The following is a 22,462-nucleotide window of genomic DNA, read 5'->3' as shown; positions in this document are numbered from 1 at the left end:
GCTCACTGGTTCGTTTGCACTGTACCCACACAGTTCCAGGAATAAGCAGAAATCAGAGAAATACGGGGGCATTTCAGACACATGTCTCAGCCTCCTCTTCAAGTAGGGATCACCCCAGCTGTGCCCATCAACTCCTCGTGAGCCTCCCAGGAGGATATGAGGGTGCAAGCAATCCCTGCAGACTGGAGGATATACAGGCACCCTCCATGCACCAGGAGTTGTGCTAGGTGCTTGACAAATCTGATTGTTTTTATCACAAACATTACCATTTTTTAAACGCAGAAGATAAACTTGATCAAAAGCCCCATGTGGCAGAACTACAATTGCCATCCGGCCCTGTCCTGTCCAAGGGCCTTCTTCACAGTACTATCTATCTGTCACGTAAGATAACCGCAGATTGATTCCTTCATCCCCTGCATATTTATTTAATGCCTGCTGTGTGCCTGGCATGGTGCTGGAGCAAGAAACATAACCATAAGCAAGGCTCATCCCTGACCTCAAGCGTAGCAGAGCTGATGGGTACATGAGCAGGCAGTCCTGTGTGTGACTAACGCTGCCGCCACCCACCGTCCCTGGTGAGCAAAAAAGTCCAGGATGATGCTCAACATTGCTACTTATTAGAAAAATGCATATCAAAGCTACAGTGAGGTATCACCTCACACAAGTCAAAATGGACATCATCAAAAGTCTACAAACAATGCTGGAAATGATGGAGAGAAAATGGAACCCTCTTACATTGTTGGTAGGAATGTAAGTTGGTACAACCATTATGGAGAACAGTATGGGGGTTCCTTGAAAAACTAGAAATAGAATTCTCATATGATCCTTCAATCCCAGTCCTGGGCGTATATCCAGAGAAAACCGTAATTTGAGAAGGTACATGTACCCCAGTGTTCATGTTGGCACTATTTACAATATCCAAGGCATGGAAGCAACCTAAATGTCCATCAACAGAGGAATGGATAAAGATGTGGTACAAATATACAGTAGAATTCTACTCAGCCATTATAAGGAATGAACTACCATTTGCAGCAACGTATCTGAAAACTAAAAATGCTACAAATGAACTTATTTACAATATACAAATAGGCTGAGACTTCAAAAACAAACTTATGATTACCAAAGGTAGGGAGGGATACATTAGGAGTTTAGGATTAACATACACACACTTGTTGTTTAGTTCTAAATTGTGTCCAGCTCTTTTTGTGACCCCATGGACTATAGCCCACATTGCTGCTCTGTCCCTAGGATTTCCCAGGCAAGAATACTGGAGTGGGTTGCCATTTCCTTCTCCAGGGGATCTTCCCAACCCAGGGATCAAACCAGAGTCTTCTGCACTGGCAGGAAAATAAGAAAATCCATAAGGACCTACTGTATAGCACAGGGAACTCCGTATTCTATGAAAATCTATATAGGAAAAGAACCCGAAAAAGAATGGATATTTGTGTAATGGAACCACTCTGCCATACACCTGAAACTAACACTGTAAATCAGCTATACTGCAATATGAATTTAAGTCCAGAATGAACTAGTCCATAGAAGATGTAGCTCCCCATCAAGCAGGACACATCAAGACCAACAGAGGTGGTCAGGGGAGGTACAGGGAAGCAAGTTCCTCTAATTGGCTGCTCACAAAGCCTTGAGAGAGTGATGCTGTTCTGGTTTTGGAAGCGGAGGCACACTCCAGCACACATTTCTTTCCCTCCTCCTGTTCCTTTTACTATATAACTTTCCTGTGAGTGAGTCCTGGGAACTTGTATAAGCATCGCTTAGATTCCTTACAACTCAGGTTTCATTAAAAAGCAGGCTCTCTGACATTTGATATCCAAATGTGGGTATCCAAGCTCTGAGAGCTGAGGTCTCGTTCTCTCCTGGCAGCCTGACAGCAGACCCTGTACCTTCAGCCCCATGGTTTCCAGCAGTTTGTCACTTGTCAGCATCAGCCTCAGCCATTCATTGCACCAACACAAGGAAATCACCACAGCCACTTCTGTTAATGGAGTAGAAGCTTTCATGACCAGAGAGTGAGGATTTTCACCCCTACCCAGGGAGTAGGGGCAGCAAGAGCTGTCCAGATGACAACGAGCATCAAGAGGGCTCATGCACAAAGCAGCGAGAGTGGGGGAGAGAGTGGGAGACGGTGTTCTCAAGCTAAGGGCAGAGGGATTGGTCTTCAGCACCAAGTGCAAAGGAAAGGCAAAAATGAGAATGGCAAAATCTGTTGGATTTGACAGTGTGGGGCCATTTCTGACCTTGGCCTGATCCAAGGAGTCAAAAGCAGACTGTAGTAGAGAAACTCGTGGATGGTACAGAAAAGAAAAATCACCAGTGTAGGAAGCTCAGTAAGCCAGGAGGTCTGTGCACGCCTCTGTATCTCCAAATGCTGCCTGCATCCTGGCCTCTGCTCAGTTAGCTGCTACAAGGTGGGATCCCCCCGTGGGGATGCCGTGTAAGGAGCATCAGCATGCAGGCTCCAGCCTCCTGCCATCTCCCTCCATCCCTTTCCTAACCTCTCCCACCAGCTGCCTTGATCCATGAACTCCCACAAGGCTCATTGCTCTAGCTGCCAAGTCACCGCATTAACAGACCTGGTCCATACAGATCCTGTGATTGTTGATCTTTCCAGGTTATTTCTACACTGGTGTAGCCTTGATTCATACAGTACTGATTTCAGCATCTTCATCCTTTGTTAATGATGGTGGTGACCACTAGCTGTGCTTTAAGGCAAATTACTTAGCCTCTCTGAGACTGAATGTTCTCTTCAGTAAACTCGGAACACTAGTACATATGTCACAGGTTGCAGTGATTCAAGGAGTAATGTTGATATAAAGTGCCCGGCACGGGGATTGATACTGAATACATTGAAGAAATACAGGTAATTCTGATAACTGTGTATTCACCACTTACAATATATCAGGCACATTATAAGAAATTCAGTTCTCCTGGGTCCTTTATGCCTCCTTATTTCCAAACTTTGCAGATACCTTGAACCCCCTTCTCCTCCTGACTGGCTGACTCCTGCTTCTTAGAACACAGCTTAATCAATGGCATTTTTCACAGAATTAGAACAAAAAAAATCTTAAAATTTATATGGAAACACAAATGACCCCAAATAGCCAAATGAAGCTAGAGGAATCAGACTCCCAGATTCAGGCTATACAACGAAGCTACGGTATTCAAGACAGTATGGTAGTGACCTAAAAACAGAAACACAGATCAAGAAAAGGATAGTGAGCCCAGAAATAAATCCACATGCTTATGGTCAATAATGCACAATGAAGAAGAGAGAGTCTCTTCAATAAGTGATGCTGGGAAAACTGGACAGCCACCTATAAAAGAATGAAATTAGAACATTCTCTAACACCATACACAAAAATAAACTCAAAATGAATCAAAGACCTAAATGTAAGGCCAGACACTATGAAACATAGGCAGAACACACTTTGACATAAATTGCAGCAGTATCTTTTTTAATCCACTTTCTAGAGTAACAAAAATGAAAATGAAAATAAATGGGACCTAATTAAACTTAAAAGCTTCTTCACAGCAAAGGAAACCATAAACAAAACCAAAAGACAACCCACAGAATGGCAGAAAACATTTGCAAACAAAGTAAGCTACAAAGGACTAATCTCCAAAATACAAACAGCTCATGCAGCTCTGTGTCAGAAAAAAACAAGCCAATTGAAAAATGAGAACTAAACAGACATTTCGCCAAAGAAGACATACAGATGGCCAACAGGTACATTAAAAGATACTCAACTTCACTAATTACTGGAGAAATAAATGTAGTTTATTATCTATAAACGCCAATCAGGTATCACCTCAAACCCAAAATGGCCATCAGCAGAAAGTCTACAAACAATAAATGCTGGAGAGGGTATGGAGAAAAGGGAACCCTCGTACACTGTTGGTGGGAAGGTAAATTGTTACAACCACTATAGAGAACAGTATAGAGACTCCTTTAAAATCTAAAAATAGAATGACCATATGATCCAGGAATCCCACTCTGGGACATATATCTTGAGAAAACAGTAACTCATAAAAGATATGTGCACCCCAGTGTTCACTGAAGCACTGTTCACAATAGCAGATGACTGGATGAAGATGTGGTGCATATACACATTGGAAGAGTACTCAGCTCTAAAAAGGAATGCAGCAGTGCCTTCTGCAGCAACGTGGATGGACCTAGAGATGATCGTACTAAGTGAAGTCAGTCAGAGACAAATATTACCAGTCATGTGTGGCATCTAATGTTTTCAGAAAGAGATACAAATGAACTACTTACAGAACAGAAATAGACTTAAAATTAACAAAAACAAACCTGTGATTACCAAAGGGGAAAGGTGGTGGGGAGGGATAAATCAGGAGCTTGAATGAACACACAGACACACTACTAGGTATTATTAATAATTGATAACCAACTCAATATTCCATGATACTCTATGTGAGAAAAAATGATGAAAAAATAATGAACATATGTATAATTGAATCACTTGGCTATACACCTGAAACTGACATTAAAAAATGACTATACTCCAATAAAATTACAATTTTTAACAATGCATCATCCTAACCCATCTGTACATCTTTTAAGGGTAGAGTTTGGTGCATTCATAGTTTTGCAACCATCACCATTATCCATGTCCAGAACTATTTGTACCTTCAGAACTGAAACTCTGTAACCAAACAGTAACTCCCCACTCCCTCTCCCTTCAGTTCAGTTCAGTTGCTCAGTCCTGTCCGACTCTTTACAACCCCATGAATTGCAGCACGCCAGGCCTCCTTGTCCATCACCAACTCCCAGAGTTCACTCAGACTCACGTCCATCAAGTTAGTGATGCCATCCAGCCATCTCATCCTCTGTCGTCCCCTTCTCCTCTTGCCTCCAATCCCTCCCAGCATCAGAGTCTTTGCCAATGAGTCAGCTCTTCGCATGAGGTGGCCAAAGTACTGGAGTTTCAGCTTTAGCATCATTCCTTCCAAAGAAATCCCAGGGCTGATCTCCTTCAGAATGGACTGGTTGGATCTCCTTGCAATCCAAGGGACTCTCAAGAATCTTCTCCAACACCACAGTTCAAAAGCATCAATTCTTCGGCACTCAGCCTTCTTCACAGTCCAACTCTCACATCCATACATGACCACAGGAAAAACCATAGCCTTGACTAGACGAACCTTTGTTGGCAAAGTAATGTCTCTGCTTTTGAATGTGCTATCTAGGTTGGTCATAACTTTCCTTCCAAGGAATAAGCATCTTTTAATTTCATGGCTGCAGTCACCATCTGCAGTGATTTTGGATCCCAAAAAAATAAAGCCTGTCATTGTTTCCACTGTTTCCCCATCTGTTTCCCATGAAGTGATGGGACAAGATGCCATGATCTTCGTTTTCTGAATGTTGAGCTTTAAGCCAACTTTTTCACTCTCCACTTTCACTTTCATCAAGAGGCTTTTTAGTTCCTCTTCACTTTCTGCCATAAGGGTGGTGTCATCTGCATATCTGAGGTTATTGATATTTCTCCCGGCAATCTTGATTCCAGCTTGTGCTTCTTCCAGCCCAGCGTTTCTCATGATGTACTCTGCATATAAGTTAAATAAGCAGGGTGACAATATACAGCCTTGACATACTCCTTTTCCTGTTTGGAACCAGTCTGTTGTTCCATGTCCAGTTCTAACTGTTGCTTCCTGACCTGCATACAAATTTCTCAAGAGGCAGGTTAGGTGGTCTGGTATTCCCATCTCTTTCAGAATTTTCCAGTTTATTGTGAACCACACAGTCAGAGGCTTTGGCATAGTCAATAAAGCAGAAATAGATGTTTTTCTGGAACTCTCTTGCTTTTTCCATGATCCAGTGGATGTTGGCAATTTGATCTCTGGTTCCTCTGCCTTTTCTAAAACCAGCTTGAACATCAGGAAGTTCATGGTTCACATATTGCTGATCTTTAATATAGTGATACTTTGTCTCTCTAGGAAAAAAAAAAAAGAACCCAGCTCAGTGATGAGAGACTCCACACCAGAGACCCTACATTTCTGTGTCCCTCACTCCCTGCTCTTTGGGTTGTCACGACAGAGATTATCATCAATTTGCTCAGTTCTGGACTCTCTTTTCCTGGCTTCATAAATATTCACTAATTAGTGAATATATTATCTTAGCTTTCTTAATAACCAAGCCTGTGAAGTAATTATTCTTACCAAGATAAGGAAACAAAAGCCCAGAGTTAAGAAAATTGCCTGTGATTACACAATTAGTGATATTGAGATAGAATCTGCATCATCCGATACAGAAGATGCTCTTTTTCTCACTGCTCAGTCTCTCTTCAAATCGGCATCCCCTGCGAGACACCCAGCCTTCACGTGTTGAAGATCACTTTAGTTGGCTCCTCTTGAAACATCAGAATATCTGGCCATCTTATGCGGCAGCACCTATATTATGTCAAGGGCTTTGTGATTGATCTCCTGGGAGACACTACAGTCAACTCTCAGCAGCAGAGTGATTTTTTTAATACAGAAAACTGATCCTCTCACCCCTCAGCTCAGAGTTCTCCAGTGGCTTATCTCACTAGTAAAACCCAAGATCTTTGTATGAGTTTCCTGTGGCTGCTGTAAGGATTCTGAGAAGGGTCAGGGTGTCTGCAGGGCTGAACAGTCTCTGGGGGGCCCTAGAGGAAAAGCTGTTTTCCTGCTCCCTGGAGGCAAGACCTTTGTCCGCATCACTTCAGTCTCTGCTTCCGTCATCCCGCCTCCTTTTCTGACTCTCACGTGTGTGTGTGTGTATTATTCGCTCAGTTGTGTCTGACTCTTTGTGACCCCAGGGACTGTAGCCTGCCAGGCTCGTCTGTCCATGGGATTCTCCAGGCAAGAATACTGGAGTGGGTTGCCATTTCCTTCTCTTACCTCCCTCTTACAAAGATCCTCACTGTTACAATGAACCCACCTGAATAATCCAGGATAACCTTCGTATCTCAGCATGCTTAATCACATTTGCAGCATCGCTTTGCCCTGGAAGGTCACATATCTGCAGGTTCCTGGGATTAGGAGGTGGATGGCTTTGGGGGCAGGGGGTTCGTTTGCCCACCACACCTTTCAGTGGCCTGTGAAGCCTGTATAACCTGCAGGAGCCTCTCCAGTCCCCTTTCTGGGTCCTCTCTCTGCTCCTTACTGTGCTTTTGTCAGGTGGGCCTTTGCACTGGCTGTTTCCTTAACCCAGAAAGCTCTTACCCCAGATCACCGTGCGGCGTGCTCCCTCACCTACTCCAGCCTTTTGTTTAAATATCCCCTTCTCTGTGAGGCCTGCCTGGACCACCTTATTTAAAATCACAACCCATTCCCCACCTCTGGCATTCCTAACATCCTCTCCCAGCGCCATTCTCTCTCAGCAGTTCTCACTTTCCAACATACCATACTGTTCACTCTTTGTTCTTCTCATCTGTCCCCTGACCACAAAATGTCAACTCCACGAGGGCAGGGATGTCGGCCTGTTCTGTTTACCAGTGTGGTCCAGGTGTTTGAGCAGCGCCTGGTACAGGGTGCAACAAACCAGGAAATGAACCAATGACAGTGAAATGGGAAGATCCAGGATGGGTGCCAGGCTGTGGACAGGCCAGCATAAAAAGAGGACAGGTGCCCATGCTGATGAGCAGTGCACACCACAGCTTGTCATCTGCCAGGCACAGGCTGAGCACTCGATGCGCACCAGCTCAGTCCTCACCAGCACCCTCTGAGATCAACGTTGGGATCACCATCCCCATCTTACAGACAGAAACTGCAGGACAAAGAGGTTAAGAAGTCAGCTGGGATGCATACCTAAGCCCGCAGCCTCAGAGCCCTCATCTTTACTGCATCAGAACCCACAATGTATCCCTGTTTCTTATTTCTCTGAGACTTTCCCATCATCTCCTCGTGTCAGAAACCTGGGCTGTTTCCTGATGACAGAGGCCTGCCTCTAGGATGGAGGATGGAGTTATAAAGAGAAGGGCTGTGGGTGTGTCGGGGGGTGGGGAGTGGGTATACACGCAGTCAACTACCAGGATCAGTCTTGCAGTTTGGTCATTTTAAGCACCGGGAAACCCATCTACCTACAGTAGAAAGTCTACCCTTTTGTGCTATTATTTGACTTAATGCTGAACCCCACGAAAGCCTACAGTCTCTACCCACCTCCACTCCCTCAACTGGAAACCTTGCTACTCTCACATTCCCTCCTCATCCCCACCAGCTTTAGCAAGTGGGAGCAAAACTGTCTGTGAACAGTTTGCATACTTGAGTAAACTAACACAAGAGGCTGAGGGGAAAAGACGCACAGGTGAGGAGACGGGACTTGGAAGACAGTGCTGGCTCACAGTCTCCTAGCAGGTCAGCTGGGCCAGGCTGGATGGGATGAATGGACTCTGTCAGGAACACTTGAATTGTTTGTGACGTGAAAGAGGACTCAGGGAGCTGGCTAGAGACCGAAATCAAATCAACTGTTTCCATAGACAGGCAGGCTGGCAAGCCAGAAAATGACCCTGGTTTAAGCAGTTGGTGGCCTTTACTGAGCCCTCTGTTCTCACCCTTTCACTTGCTCTGACCCACCGGGAAGCTGAACCTGAAGAGAGAACGCTAGCTCATTTGTTACTCAGTTATTCTAGAGTGTCTCTAGAGCGATGGTTTCACTTCATCCTCATAGCAGTTCCGATTGATAAGATCACGTCCATTTTACAGATGGGAAGGCTGTGACTACAAGGTCCCCAAGGTCACAGGAGGGTGACAAGCAAGACCTGAACCTGGTGCTGGCTGCTTCCAAGTCACTGTGTTTACTGGGCGCTCTGTTACACCAAAGATTCTGAATACTGCTGTAGATAACTAAGCTGCCTTTTAAGAGTTCTGCATGCCCGAAATATTCTAGTAGGCTTGTGAATATTTTTGAAGGGGTCGTGGACAAAGGCAAGTGGGCCAGTCAGGATTTTTCAGAGAAACAGAACCACAGGATGATTAGATGGCTGGATAGTGACCTTAAGGACCTGTGATGGTGGCAAGTCTGAAATTCATAGAGCAGACCAGCAGGCTGGAAACACAGGCAGGATTCCTGTGATACAGTTTGGGGGTAGAATTCCTTCTTTCCCAGTAAAGCTCAGTTTTTGCTCTTAAGGCCTTCAACTGATTGGACGAGGCCCATCCACATTATCAAGGGTAAGGGTTTTTACTTGATCCTAAATGTTAATCACATCCATGAGATACCTTCACAGCAACATCTGGCAGGTTATTTGATCAACCAGATGAGCACCACAGCCCAGCCTAACTGACACATAAACCATCAGGAGCGGCCACCATCAAATGGTCAGTGCCTAGCGCATACCAGGCACTGCACCAAGCGTTTCTACATGCAACGCGTACCTTTTCTCATCAGAATGTTTTACACGTGCGTGAACCCTGAGACTCAGAAGGGTCCAGGTGACTTGCCCAGAGGAGTGATGGAGTCAGGGCCAGAAACCAAGTTGCCTGGTTACTACCATACCAGACTGCCTTCCAAAATCTTCAGTTGAGGGCCTTCCCTCGGCGGTCCAGTGACTAGGACTCCATGCTCCCAGTGCAGGAGGTCCAGGTTTGATCCCTGGTCAGGGAACTAAATCCCACATGCTGCAACTAAAGATTCCACATGCCACAAGAAAACCAGAGAGCCTGTGTGTGCCACAACTAAGACCCAGTGAAGCCAAATAAGTAAAAATATTGTTTTTAAAAAACCTTCAGTGTGACTACTCTAGATTAACTAGTCTCAGAGGAATGACAGGCTGCAGAGCCGTTGAGCCTGTCAGAGCTGGCTCCAGGCCGCAGGTCTCTTGGCCCCTGGGCCAGCGTGCCCACTTCACTGTCCTCCCTCTGCTCCTGGATGAACCTGCACTGGAGTCATTCTGTCCCCTCCTGGACTCACTTTCAGGTAAAAGTGGCCATAGACCATGCCACTCAAGGTGGTCAGCAGGCCAGCCAAGGTGGGAGGTGCTGGCTGGGCACACTAGTGCAGGAAAGCCCAGGCTGCCGTTACCAGCTCAGGGAACAGATGTTCTCAGAGTCGGTGCCCTGAAACCACTTTGTTGCTGAAACAACTTCTTAATAGGAACCATTCAGGACATCGATATCAAAGCCCCCTTGAACTGAGGCTGAAACGAACCTATCTAGTGACAAATCCGTCTCCGTGGCATTTTGTGTCTCAGCGAGATTAAATGGAATTTACAGAAGGCACTCCAGAATCTCATGCTCTCTGTGCAGAGGGAAATAAGGTTTCTCAGAAATCAGTTTTGGGTGGCATGCTGCTGACTGGGTATGCTTACTCTGGACCTTGCAGTGTATTGGTTGTTTGGTCACAAGCAACAGAAACCAATGCTGGATGCTTAATTAAAATGAAAAGAAACCAAAGGGGAAGCATAATTGCTGAGTGGTTTATCTTACGGAATCAAAGTAGGATTCAGAAAACTAGTACTTGAGACCATAAGTAACCCGTGGCAGCTCTGGGCCCCTGTGCAGCAGAAATTCAGAAACCTCGGGAGTGCTGCCTGGTGTTAGCACAAGTGAGCTCTGTGGTCTCCAGCCTCTGCATCTGTTCAGATTTCCAAGAGTGAGAAACTGATTTACTCAGCCTTAGTGTCTGCCCCTGAACACCTGGTGAGGGCTTCACGTAGGGCAGCACAGCTCAGGGCTGCCCCTGTGTACAGGCACCATGAGAAGGGGAATTAGCTTCTATTCCAAGAAGTGGCTTCTAGAGACTTCCCTGGTGGCCCAGTGGCTAAAGCTCCATGCTCCCAGTGCTGGGAGTCCAGGTTCGATCCCTGGTCAGGGAACTAGATCTCACACGCAGGAACAAAGATCAAAGATCCTGCATGCCTCCACTAAGTCCCAACACAGTCAGATAAATAAAATGTTTTTTTAGAAATTTTTTAAGAAGTGGTTTCTACAATAACCTTGATTGTAACAGCATTTGAGGTTCATGTAGAGATACCCACATTCATGGATCTCTGTAACTGTTGTGTACGTGTGTACACTTTGCCATTCCCTTTGTCGTTCAGCCCTCCCAGCCTCCCACTCCATTTCCACAGCAATCATATCTTCACATAATTAGCTGCAAATGCAAGCTTGAGTCCTAGTTTAGCTATCCTTGCCCTTGGGCTTTTAGCATCCTGAACCATTTTAGATGAGAATGTCAGCATCAGGCAGGAAGAGACTTTGGAGGTGGTGGTCTGTATTTCCAAGCAGAGTACCTGGCACATAGTAAATGCATGGTGACTGTTGAAGGAATAATGACCACCCATCAATGCTGGGATGTCTTCCCTCCCTCCAGGGGCTTTGGCATTTTGATCCAAGGATATTCTTTAGACCCATATGTCCCATCCCTAACACCCATATCAATAAATAATATGCATGCCTTTCCTGAGTCTCCTAGGTTGCTCAATGGTAAAGAATCCATCTGCCAAGCAGATGAGCATTCGATTCCTCGGTAGGGAAGATCCCCTGGAGAAAGTAATGGCAACCCACTCCAGTATTCTTGCTTGGGAAATCCCATGGACAGAGGAGCCTGGTGTGCTGCAGTCTATGGGGTCACAAAGAGTCAGACACAACTTAGCAATTCAACAACAACAACGTACCTTTCCTGGAGGAAAGGTAACAAGCCCCTGGTCTGCCAGTGTCCAGCATAAGGTTGATATGAAAGAGAATGTCTGGCCACAGGCCAGGGAACCTTAGGTGTTTGTATAAAGGCATTGCTTAGAGGAAGAAGAGGAATGCAGGCCAGAACAGGCTGACTCAGACCTCTGATCCTCCAACCGGCCAAGGGTAGCTCACCCAGATTCTATCTTGGTGTCATCCTTTACAAATCTGTCTTGAAATAGTGATGTGAGGGTCATATCATTTGGTATATACTTAACTGAAGCATAGTTATAGAGTGAACTGCAAATGATACTTGAAGAATTCTGTCAACTTCCAGTCCATCTCAACCACCCTCTTGCACTGGGAGCTGGCGAGACCCCTTCACCAAGAATGGTTCCGAGAAACCCCTCCTTATCTCGAGCTGGTCCAGATTCCCCTCATCTGTGGCTATCAAACCCTGCTGCTCTTCTTTTTTGGATTGCTTCCCTGTTCGTGTCCCAATCTGGCCCAGGCTCACAAGTTACTTCCTTGCACAAGTTACTGCTCCTTGCAGACCAACCTGGCCTGCACACAGAGCTCAGAGTTCTATTGAGTAAAGTTACTTTAAGTAAGAAGCAGTTGTGTTGCACTGGATGACTGCTCCTTACAGCATTTTTGCGAAATACCTCGTGTTACTCCAAGGGAGAATTCTTTCTCTGTCTCAGAGATAACGAGCATCTCAGGCTGGCCTGAGACCCCAGAGTCAGTAATCTGAGCAGGAAGCCAGCAGGAAGTATCACAGCCATGGCCAAAGAGATGCCTGGGAATAGGACGGCACTGCAGTATGTTGGGGACTGTTTGCCGTGTGCCCGGTATGCCTGGCAGTACCAGTATTTCTGGTACCTTGTCCAGTTTCCACAACAGCTCAGCAGGGAGATATTATTGCCCCATTTTGAGGAGGAACCTGAGGTCATGAGAAACCAAATTACTTGTAAAATATAGCAAGACACCCAAAGTGAAGAGCCAGGCTTTTAAGTCCTATCTGTGGTTCATTACCAGCCTCATGCGCCGTGACCTTTCTCTCTTTCAAATGATGGCCTCAGAGCTGGCCCCAGGCAGACAAATCCAGAAGACAGGAGCTGGGTCTCGGAGATGCAGAAGGCAAGAGTGAGAGAGAGGATGGCGGGGTCCAGAGCACTGGCATGTTGGGTGCTGACTCTGTGGGGTGTGTCAGGCAAGTTTGAAGGTTTAGCATCGGAAGGAGTCCAAGGAGTGAAGAGTCCCAGAGATGGGACCACAGATGCCCAGGTTGACAATCATCTCATCAGCGTTATGTCTAGCTCTCCTTGTGGCCAGTGATGCATCAGGCGTGTGGCCAGCCCAGGGGACCCAGCAAGCAGGCTGGTCTGCACATCTTTGAATCCTGGTCTCTTGGCTTTTGCACTTGGCTCTGACAGGGGCACACACTGTGAATGTACAACCCCTCCACTTCCTCTCCAGAAAGACTCTGCCTTCTGGCCCAGAGACAGCCAGGCTCCTGAGTGCTGCTGGACAAGCTTCCAGGCCTCCCTCGGGTCTTGGATTCCCTTGTGTTTAAACTGAGAGGCTTCCCCTGGCTTTCTCTCTGACCCCTCCTTGTGCCAGCCACCTCCACGCCCTCACATGGGGCAGCCCCTACCTGGCATTACAGGGGCCCTGTCTCTCTGCTTACCCTCTCTCCAGGAAGTCTGTCATCCAGCTGGACCTCGCCAACACCAAGAAGGCCATGATCGTCCCCGCGTTTGAGACACTGCGCTACCGGCTCTCCTTCCCCAAGTCGAAGGCAGAGCTGCTCTCGATGCTAGACATGGGGACCCTCTTCACATTCAGGTGAGTGGCCCTCACTGCCACGCACTGGGAGAGGGGGAGCCGAAAGTCCTTCTCGCTACTGGGAAACCAGAAGCCAGGAGAGCTGCTGGCCCAGACGGTTGGCATTGGCATTAGACCATCTTCAGGCCACAGAAGCACTGCTGGCCCAAACTGTGTGCTTGGAATACTTCTTTGTCTTCCCACGTGCGTGTGCTTTTTGTGTGACTGACCTGTAGGGCTTCCCTGGTGGCTCAGTGGTAAAGAACCACCTGCCAATGCCTGAGACCTGGGTTCGATCCCTGGCTGGGAAGATGCCCTGGAGGAGGAAATGGTAACCCACACCAGTATTCTTGCCTGGGAAATCCCATGGAGAGAGGAGCCTGGCAGGCTACAGTCCATAGGGTCATGAAAGAGTCGGACACAACTTAGCAATGTTAGAGAGAGAGTTCGCCCTGTGTACCCAGATGGAAAGGAGGGAAGGCTGGGTAGGGTGGTCAGCTTCTTTCTTTCCCACTTTAATCAGTTGATGTTCTGCCCCTGTCTGCTGACTCTGACTTCTCCTTTTGCTTTGCTCGTCCATTCACTCGTTTGATCAGTGGGTTTCGTCACATTAGGGCCATGGTGTCCATCTCTCATTTTCTTTTCTTGTGAGCAGTCTGTTCTCTGAGGTCCTCAGGCCTAGGATGGGCAGCAGTAGCTTCAACAGCTAAAGGCATCCAGGTGACTCCAAGATTGGATACAGCAGTGTGGCAGCTGTCTGTCCTGTTGCCCAAGTGACAATTTCGAACAAATCCCTCATTTCCCTGACTTCCCAGACCCCTCAGTCCTGCAGAAACATAGCAGAGGAGCTACCCATCCCCCTGTCCAAAGGGCCAGGGAGTCTGCACGATGGCACAGATGCAGATGGCTTCTGTCCCCAGGGGCAGACTGCAGCATTAAGGGGAGCACCCCTGGGTGAGTAGGAATCCTGCTCGGTCTCCTGATTTAAGAGAGAGCCGTGCTCGCCTTCTGCTCCCATTTTAAAGAAAGGCCTCCCTTTTAAACAATATAAACACTTCCTTTGAACGAAAAAAAAAAAAAAAAAAAAAAAACCACGTGCGTGCTCAGTCACTTCAGTCATGTCCGACTCTTTGTGACTATATGGACTGTAGCCTGCCAGGCTCCTCTGTCCATGGGAATTCTCCAGGAAAAAATACTGGAGTGGGAAAAAAAAAAATACTGGAGTAGTTTGCCATGCTTTCCTCCAGGGGATCTTCCCAACCCAGGGATTGAACCCACGCCTCTTATGTCTCCCACATTGGCAGGTGGGTTCTTTACCACTGGCATTACCTGGGAAGCCCCCCAAAACATACATTTCTATGCAATCTGAATTTTGCTGAAAAGATCCTAATAATAACTTAGGTTTTTATACCACTGTTAAGTTACTAGAAGTTTCTAGAAGGTTCTCTCAAGCAAACATTATTTTGTGAAGAGAACTTTATGAGATAGGTTATTCATGCAAAAATTCAGAGGTGCTCCCTTTTCACCTCTCATACAGATAAAGGAATTGAGGAGTGGAGTGACGGACGGGGAAGCCTGGTGTGCTACAGTCTATGGGGGTTACAAAGAGTCAGACACAACTTAGCAACTGAACAACAAAGCATGAGCTGGGCACTGGGATCAGCTCATTTAATCCTCACAACAAATCCATGAGGCAGATATGCTGTCCCCATTTTACCGATAAAGAAACTTGAGGCTCTGAGAGGCTACATAACTAGCCCAAGCCACACAGCCAGTACATGACAGAGCCTGGATTCAGCCTAGGTCTAAAAACCACAGAGCCTAGGCTCTTAACCAAAATACCATGAGACCACTGGTCAAGTCCTGAATTTACTTACCAGCATCTGAAAATGCAGGCAAAAGTGGGGACTTTGGACTCCATAGTCTACTGGCTGTGTGTGCGCTCAGTCACTCAGTGGTGCCTGACTCTGAGACCCCATGGACTGTGGTCCTCCAGGTTCCTCTGTCCATGGGATTTTTCAGGCAAGAGTACAGAAGTAGGTTGCCATTTCCTACTCCAGGTGATCTTCCCAAAGGCTGACCACCTGGCAAGTCTCCAAAGCACCCTTCCTCCCAAATCCCCAGGTTATTTAAGAACTCATTTCAAGGCCAAGTCCAAGGGCCTGAGAGCTGGGAGAGCTGAGGGTTGGCCTGCTGTGTCCGAGATTGCTGCTCTGGCCAAGAGCTTGCAAGCCATCACGCCAAGTGCTGAATTACAAACCTTCCTTCCAAGAAACTGCTTTGTCACCTTCCCTCCAAGTGATGAGCTCTTAAACCTCCTAGCAGCTGAAGTCTACTCCCAACCGCACCTGAACTAATAAATCATGCTCAGGTCTACCCATCCTCCAGGGCAGCGGTTCTGAGTGTGGTCCCTGGACCAGTAGCATCAGCACCCCCTGGGAACTTGTTAGAAGGACGAAGTCTCAAGCCCCACCCCGGCCCTACTGGATCAGAAATTCTGGGGGTGGAATCCAGCAATCTGACTGTTAAGTAGTCCTCCAGGGGATTCTGATACACATGCCAACTGGAGAACCTCTGCTCAACACAGAGTGCCCCGAGTTTCTTCTAAGCAGCATCCCACAAGGTGGACCCAGGAAATGTCTCTCATCACTGGTTTGTTTTTTTTTGTTTTTTTGTTTTTTTTTTTTTGAAGGCAAATGTTGATTTTCTCAGAAAGCAAGTTCTGGAGACCACTGTCTACTGGTGTGACAGTAGGTTTCTTGGGGCATTTTCTGAAGCTTTTCTTTCTAGAATTTTCTTTTTCTTGAACCCCATCTGCTGCTTCACTGGCTCTCAGCCCCCATCTCTTTTAGCATCCAGAGACGTATTCCTGCCCCACTAACTGGCTTCTGTCTTAGGTGCCTCTCAGGTTTTTAGATTTCTTTCATTCATTCAACTTGGTGTATAGGCCCCATTGACTACTTGTTCTAGATACAGGTCAGAGAGTGTGGTGACAGTGACATATAAAAAGAGGTAGTCAGCATAGTTAACTTAAACCTTAACCTGATTAAAAGTCCTATCCCTTGAACCAGGCTGCCTAGGTATGAATCCCTGATCTACCTATTGCTATTTGTACTTGATATTGGGTATATCATGAAAACTTAAAATTAAGGGTAGTACAATATAACCAGTTTAGAGTTAAGTGCTTACTAGAGCTTATTATCATCATTATTGTTGTTCAGTTGCTAAGCCATGTCCAACTCTTTGTGACCTTATGGACCATAGGCTTCCAGGCTCCTCTGTCCATGGGATTCTCTAGGCAAGAATACTGGAGTGTGGTGCCATTTCCTCCCCCAGGGGATCTTCCCGACCTAGGGACTGCACCTGCATCTCTTATGTCTCCTGCATTGGCAGGTGGGTTCTTTACCACTAGTGCCACCCATAATTATATTCATTTCTATTGCTGTATAACAAATTACCACAAATTTAGAAGCCCAAAACAATACAAATTTATTATCTCACAGTCATTTTCTGAGGGTCAGAGGTCCAAGCATGCAATGACTGGATTCTCTGCTTATGGTTCTCATTTGGCTGAAATCAGTGTGGGCAAGGCTGCAGTTGTCCCTAGAGTGTGTGGTTCTCCTCCAGGCACATTGGTTGCTGACAGGATTCCTTTCCTTGTGATTGGAGGACTGAAGTCACCATTTACCCACAGGCTTTTTGCCACATGACCCCCACAGGCAGCTCACACATGGCTTTTTGCTTTCTTCCAAACCCAGATCTAAAGGTTCATATGATTAGGTCAGGCTTACCCCAGTAGTCTCAAGTCAACTGATTAGTAACCATAACTGCATCTACAAAAATCCTTTTTGCCATATAATGTAACATAACTGTAGGGGTGATATCATGCTCATAGGTCCTGCCTCAAGAGGAAGGACATTATACTAGGGCAGGGTCACCAAAAGTCATCCCAGACTTCTGCCTTCCACTTCCTGTTACAGACTAACCTGCTGTTCCACATAAATGACAGACAGCAATCCAGAAAGTCATGTACCTTTTCATAGTGATAGCCTCTTCATTAGTGAAGGATGTACTGGATTGGTCAGAAAGTTCATTCAGGGTTTTCCTTAAGATGTCATGGAAAGCCCTGAACACACTTTTTGGCCAACCCAAGGGGCTTCCCCAGTGGCAGAGCAGTAAAGAATCTGTGTGCAATGCAGGAGACGCCGGAGACACAGGTTTGATCCTTGCGTCAGGAAGATTTGCTGGAGAAGGAAATAGCAACCCACTCCACCATTCCTGCCTGGAAAATCCCAAGGATGGGGAGCCAGGCGGACTACAGTCCATGGGATCTCAAAGAGTCAGACACGACTGAGCACATGAGCACAAGGGTAGGAAAAAACAAAAACAACAACTAGGAATTCAGGAAAAGTAAATTTCAGCGTTAATTACTTGGTCTTGGTCAAGCTGCTCAACCACTCTAATGCTAAAAAAAAAAAATGTAAGAGGCTGTCTCTCTTGCTATAGGGCTTCCCTGGTAGCTCAACTGGTAAAGAATCTGCCTGCAATGCAGGAGACCCTGATTCGATTCCTGGGTCAGGAAGATCCACTGGAGAATGGATAGGCTACCCACTCCAGTATTCTTGGGCTTCCCTGGTGGCTCAGTTGGTAAAGAATCTGCCTGCAGTGTAGGAGACCTGGGTTCAGTCCCTGGGTTGAGAAGATCCCTGGAGAAGGGAACAGCTGCCCACTCCAGTATTCTGGCCTGGAGAATTCCATAGACTGCGTAGTCCATGGGGTCACAGAGAGTCGGACACGACAGAGCGACTTTCACTTGTGTTGGTAGAGCAAAGTACTACAAGCTGGGTGGCTTAAAATGATGGAAACTCATCCTCACCACTCTGCAACCACAAGTCCAAGATCCAGGTGCTGGTGATAGTTGCTTGCTTCCTCCAAAGGCTCAAGGGCAGATTTCTCTCTTGCCTCTTTCTAGCTTCTGGTGTTTGCCAGCAATCCTTGGCATTCCTTGGCTTGGAGGTGTCTCACTTCGTCTCTGCCCATGTCTTCACATAGAGCTCCTCCTGCATATCTCTGTGTCCAAAATTTCCTCATTTTATAAGGACTTTGGATTAGAGACCACAACAAGCCACTGTGACCTCCTCTTAACTTGATTACATCTGCAAAGATCTTCTCTCCAAATAGGTTGCATTCATGGATACTAAGTGTCAAGACTTGAACATAGCTTTTGCCGGGGCCAGGGTGGAGGGGTAGGGGAGGAATGGGGACAAAAATTCAACCCACAACAAAGACTATATCAGCGTATACCTCTTCATCCTCCAGACCAGCATTTGGAAACCTCTGCTTCCCTCCCCTCCACCAATGGCTTTTCTGCTTGTGTCCCAGGTACCATGTCTGGACGAAAGGCCACGCACCCACAAACTTTGCCAAGTGGCGGACTGCCACCACACCTTACCGGGTTGAGTGGGAGGCTGATTTCGAGCCATATGTTGTTGTGAGACGGGACTGCCCTGAGTACGACCGGAGGTTTGTGGGCTTTGGCTGGAACAAGGTGGCTCACATCATGGAATTAGATGCCCAGGTGAGAACAGTAGAATGTTATGGCCCCAGTACTGTGGGGGTGGGGGAGGCCTGGACCTCAGAGCTGAAAGGGCCTTGGAGATAAGAAGGCAGGGACTCAAGAAGGAACAATATGTGTTCACGGTCCTAGAGTAAGAATGTGACAGTACTTGTTCTCAGCTCTGTTGATTCCTAATCCATTTTTCTTTCTCCTCCCTTGGGTGAGAGTTGGGTTCCCAGCCAAGTCCCCAGCACATCTGAGTGTCCTAGAACAAACCATTTCACCCCCTCATCCTCATTCAACCAAGTGATGAAGATGAGTAAATGATTACCATTCATCACTCAGCCTGTCTGACACAAAGCATTCTAGGAATTCCACATAAATGACACAAAACATGCAGATAAGGTGCAGCTATTCTATCCTGTAACTAAAGGAGTGATTTAGTTACATGTGTTTAATCATGAAACCCTTTCGTTCATTCAGCTAATACTTACTGAGCACCTGCCTCAAAAGAAACTACAGAATTCTAATAGATTAAACCAGAGGTCTGCAAAGCTTTTCTCCAAAGGACCAGATAGTAAATTTAGGGGGATTTGTGGGGCTGGTAAGTTTCTTTTTGAGCTCCTCAATTCTGCCTTCGTAGTTCAGTTATAGACTGTATACTATAGGTGTGACTGTGGTAGTAGTCTCAAGGTAGTAGAATTACTTTCACTTTATAGATGAGAAAACTAAGGCTCAGAGAAGCCAGGTAATGTACCCATGGCCATGGAGACAACCTTGAACTAACTGCCCTCATCCACGTGGTGGTGCTGTCCATGGTGCTGCCCTGGTACTGGTGTCATACACGACTTCATTCCTTTGTTTGCTTGGGCGCTCATTATACATCACTGGGGGACTCTGCAGGTCTCAGACTGCTCTTGTCTGCTTCCAGGAGTATGAATTCATCGTGCTGCCCAATGCATACATGATCCACATGCCTCATGCCCCCAGCTTCGACATCACCAAGTTCCGGTCCAACAAGCAATACCGCATCTGTCTCAAAACCCTGAAGGAAGAGTTTCAGCAGGACATGTCCCGCCGCTACGGCTTTGCTGCCCTCAAATATCTCACGGCCGAGAACAACAGCTAGCACCAGGAAGCCCACCACAAGCGACGGACGTTCTACAGAGGGGGGAGAGCCACTTGCTGTTTGGGGCCCAGCCTTCAAACTCAAATTGAGCATCACTGTTTTGGTTTGTTTTTATTTGTCTCTTTGGCCCAACTAAGCTGCCCTCATTATGGAGATCTGGGGCAAGGATCCGGCCAACCCCACTCTGGCCAATGATCCATCATTCCCAAAGCAGGGGAAATCACCTGTCTATGCAGTCTCTCCAAGAATGGGACACGGAGGGTGAGAGGGAGCAAAGGGGTTATCCTTCCACAAAGCCACACAGCCGGGTCTTTGGGATGTTTTGTTTTGTTTGTTTTTTGTTTTTTTTTTTTTAAGGGAAGGCAGGGTTCTGGGGGTTATCCATCCCAGGAAATAAAAGCAAAAATGTCTCTTTATCAGAGAAAACTTTCTTCTTCACCCTACAGTTTAACCATGTATCCAAAAGGAGGGCACGCCAATGATCGAACTATTGTACTTGACGTTGTACTTGACAGGTCCTGGAGGGAGGATTGATTGGCTCCTACCCTCAAGGTCACTCTTGTTTTGTTCCAGGGGGTTTTGTTTGTTTGTTTTGAGTCTGGGAATCCCAAATAGAAAACCTGATCCTTTAAGGCTCCGAAGGAAAACCAGCTGCCTCAGCTAATATCCCTTGATCAGCAGTGGCTCAACCAAGAAGACAAGAGTCTTCAACCAGTATTTAAACATGGGTAGCCTTCTTCAGGATGGTCCTCAAGGCCCCATGACCTTAAATTTCCAACTGTTCAGAATCCAGGGGCTACAGAGGACTGTGGAAGTGCAAAGACCAGCTGTTGTGCAGCTGGTCACGTTTTCTTTGGGCAGTGACTGAGTCATGGGGACAGGGCTTTAAATGGATGGTTTCTGTGCACGTGAAAGGTCTGAACCTCTCAGGCCTTTAGAAGAACTTTTTCAGTCCTGAAGATTCATGAGCCCGTTGGGAGAACTTTGGGAAGAATGTGTGGGGCTCCTCTGTGTTCATGTCTGCTCTGCTGCGGCTGGGCCAAGGTCATGACCTCAGGCTCCCTTGGGGACCCATCCAAGGGTAGGCCAGCACCTTCACCATCACACAGACTGAAGGGACACTGGACTTTTTACCCATTTTCTTGAATCTTCAATATTAATGTTGTGTTTACATTGATGAGAACAAGAGTCAGGGCCCCACTCTCTGCCGGGCTGTTTGTATCGAGTTGCAGTGTGACCAGCAGACGCTGCATCAGTAAATGCAAGTACAGACTGCTTCTTCCTCACTCCCCTCCCACTCTCTCAAGGACCTGCTGGAAACACTTCAGTGTAGAAAGCAAAGTCGATAAACAGCAACTTTACACTTCTGTCCTCCCGGTGTGTTCGCTCGTCATTTGAACTTGAACTTCTTTTTCTCCCTACCTGAGGTTAGATCTCATTTCACACTCGCAACCTCAGAGCGGTTTCCCACTGTCCGTTTAGCTTCCATCACAACATAGAAGCCAGGGATTTTAGGTACCAGATGTGCGCTAGCAAGGCAAATCATGGCAGCTTATGACAATTATGAAATTATGAAACCCTGCGACAGCCGGATTTATGAGAGCCCCTCAGTGTGTTACACACTCAAGTGCATTCGCTCAAATTTACTAAAAACTTTAGGAAGACTGTTAAGACTAACTCTCACACAGATATGTTGGGTTGACCAAAAAAATTGTTCAGGTTTTTGGTACGATCTTATAGAAAAACCCAAATTTTTTCAGCCAACCCAATATGTAAGTTCATGTGTATATTTATGTCTGAGTGTGTGTATGTATGTGTATATATATCATGTACATATACTACATATATGCAGGATTTGTTATTATGAAAGTTATACATGAATATTGTAAAAAGTGAACCATCACAGAAGTATTCAAAGTTCATGTTAAATCCCCATTTTCCATTACTGCGTGGGAGCCAGCTCATACCAGCTCACGAGAACTTACTGCGCACATCTCTTACTCCTGTGTTCAGTAACATCACTTTTGTAGCATGGAATCACCTGTGATCATAGTATTTACACCATGGAAATCAGGAAACACCACAAATCAGGGCACCAACACCCTGAGAGCCAGTTGTTAAACAGCCACTGGCACACCACCTTTTCCTTTCCCCTGTGTACACACACACACACACACAGTCTCTTTCAAACTTTCATATGCTGGTAGCTGTAATTCCTTGCTTTCACTCGCATTTCTGTGAGTATGGTTGTGTCTACATAATTTGTTATCTGAAGTGGGTCACCTCTGAGAACAAAAGAAGGTGCTAATTACTTAGACACAGTAGGTATAAATTGGGGGATG

General features: G+C 46.4%; 1 protein-coding gene across 6 annotated transcripts in view; it reads left to right on the top strand.

Annotated features, from left to right (window-relative positions):
* LARGE1 (LARGE xylosyl- and glucuronyltransferase 1) overlaps window positions 1-21,491 on the top strand; it is a 609,153-nt gene extending 587,662 nt beyond the window's left edge. For all 6 annotated transcript variants that reach the window (XM_019961264.2, XM_070788583.1, XM_070788584.1 and 3 more), the window contains 3 exons: window positions 13,309-13,455; window positions 18,817-19,012; window positions 19,923-21,491. In XM_019961264.2, coding sequence (XP_019816823.1) covers window positions 13,309-13,455; window positions 18,817-19,012; window positions 19,923-20,120 — 541 coding nt within the window. In that variant the 3' untranslated portion in view covers window positions 20,121-21,491. The remainder of the gene's footprint in view (window positions 1-13,308; window positions 13,456-18,816; window positions 19,013-19,922) is intronic.
* Window positions 21,492-22,462: the final 971 nt, after the last annotated feature.

The sequence above is a fragment of the Bos indicus genome, chromosome 5, assembly GCF_029378745.1.
Source record: "Bos indicus isolate NIAB-ARS_2022 breed Sahiwal x Tharparkar chromosome 5, NIAB-ARS_B.indTharparkar_mat_pri_1.0, whole genome shotgun sequence".
NCBI lineage: Eukaryota > Metazoa > Chordata > Mammalia > Artiodactyla > Bovidae > Bos > Bos indicus.
The sequence above is the reverse complement of the archived record's forward strand: the minus strand, read 5'-3'. Positions and strand labels throughout refer to the sequence as shown.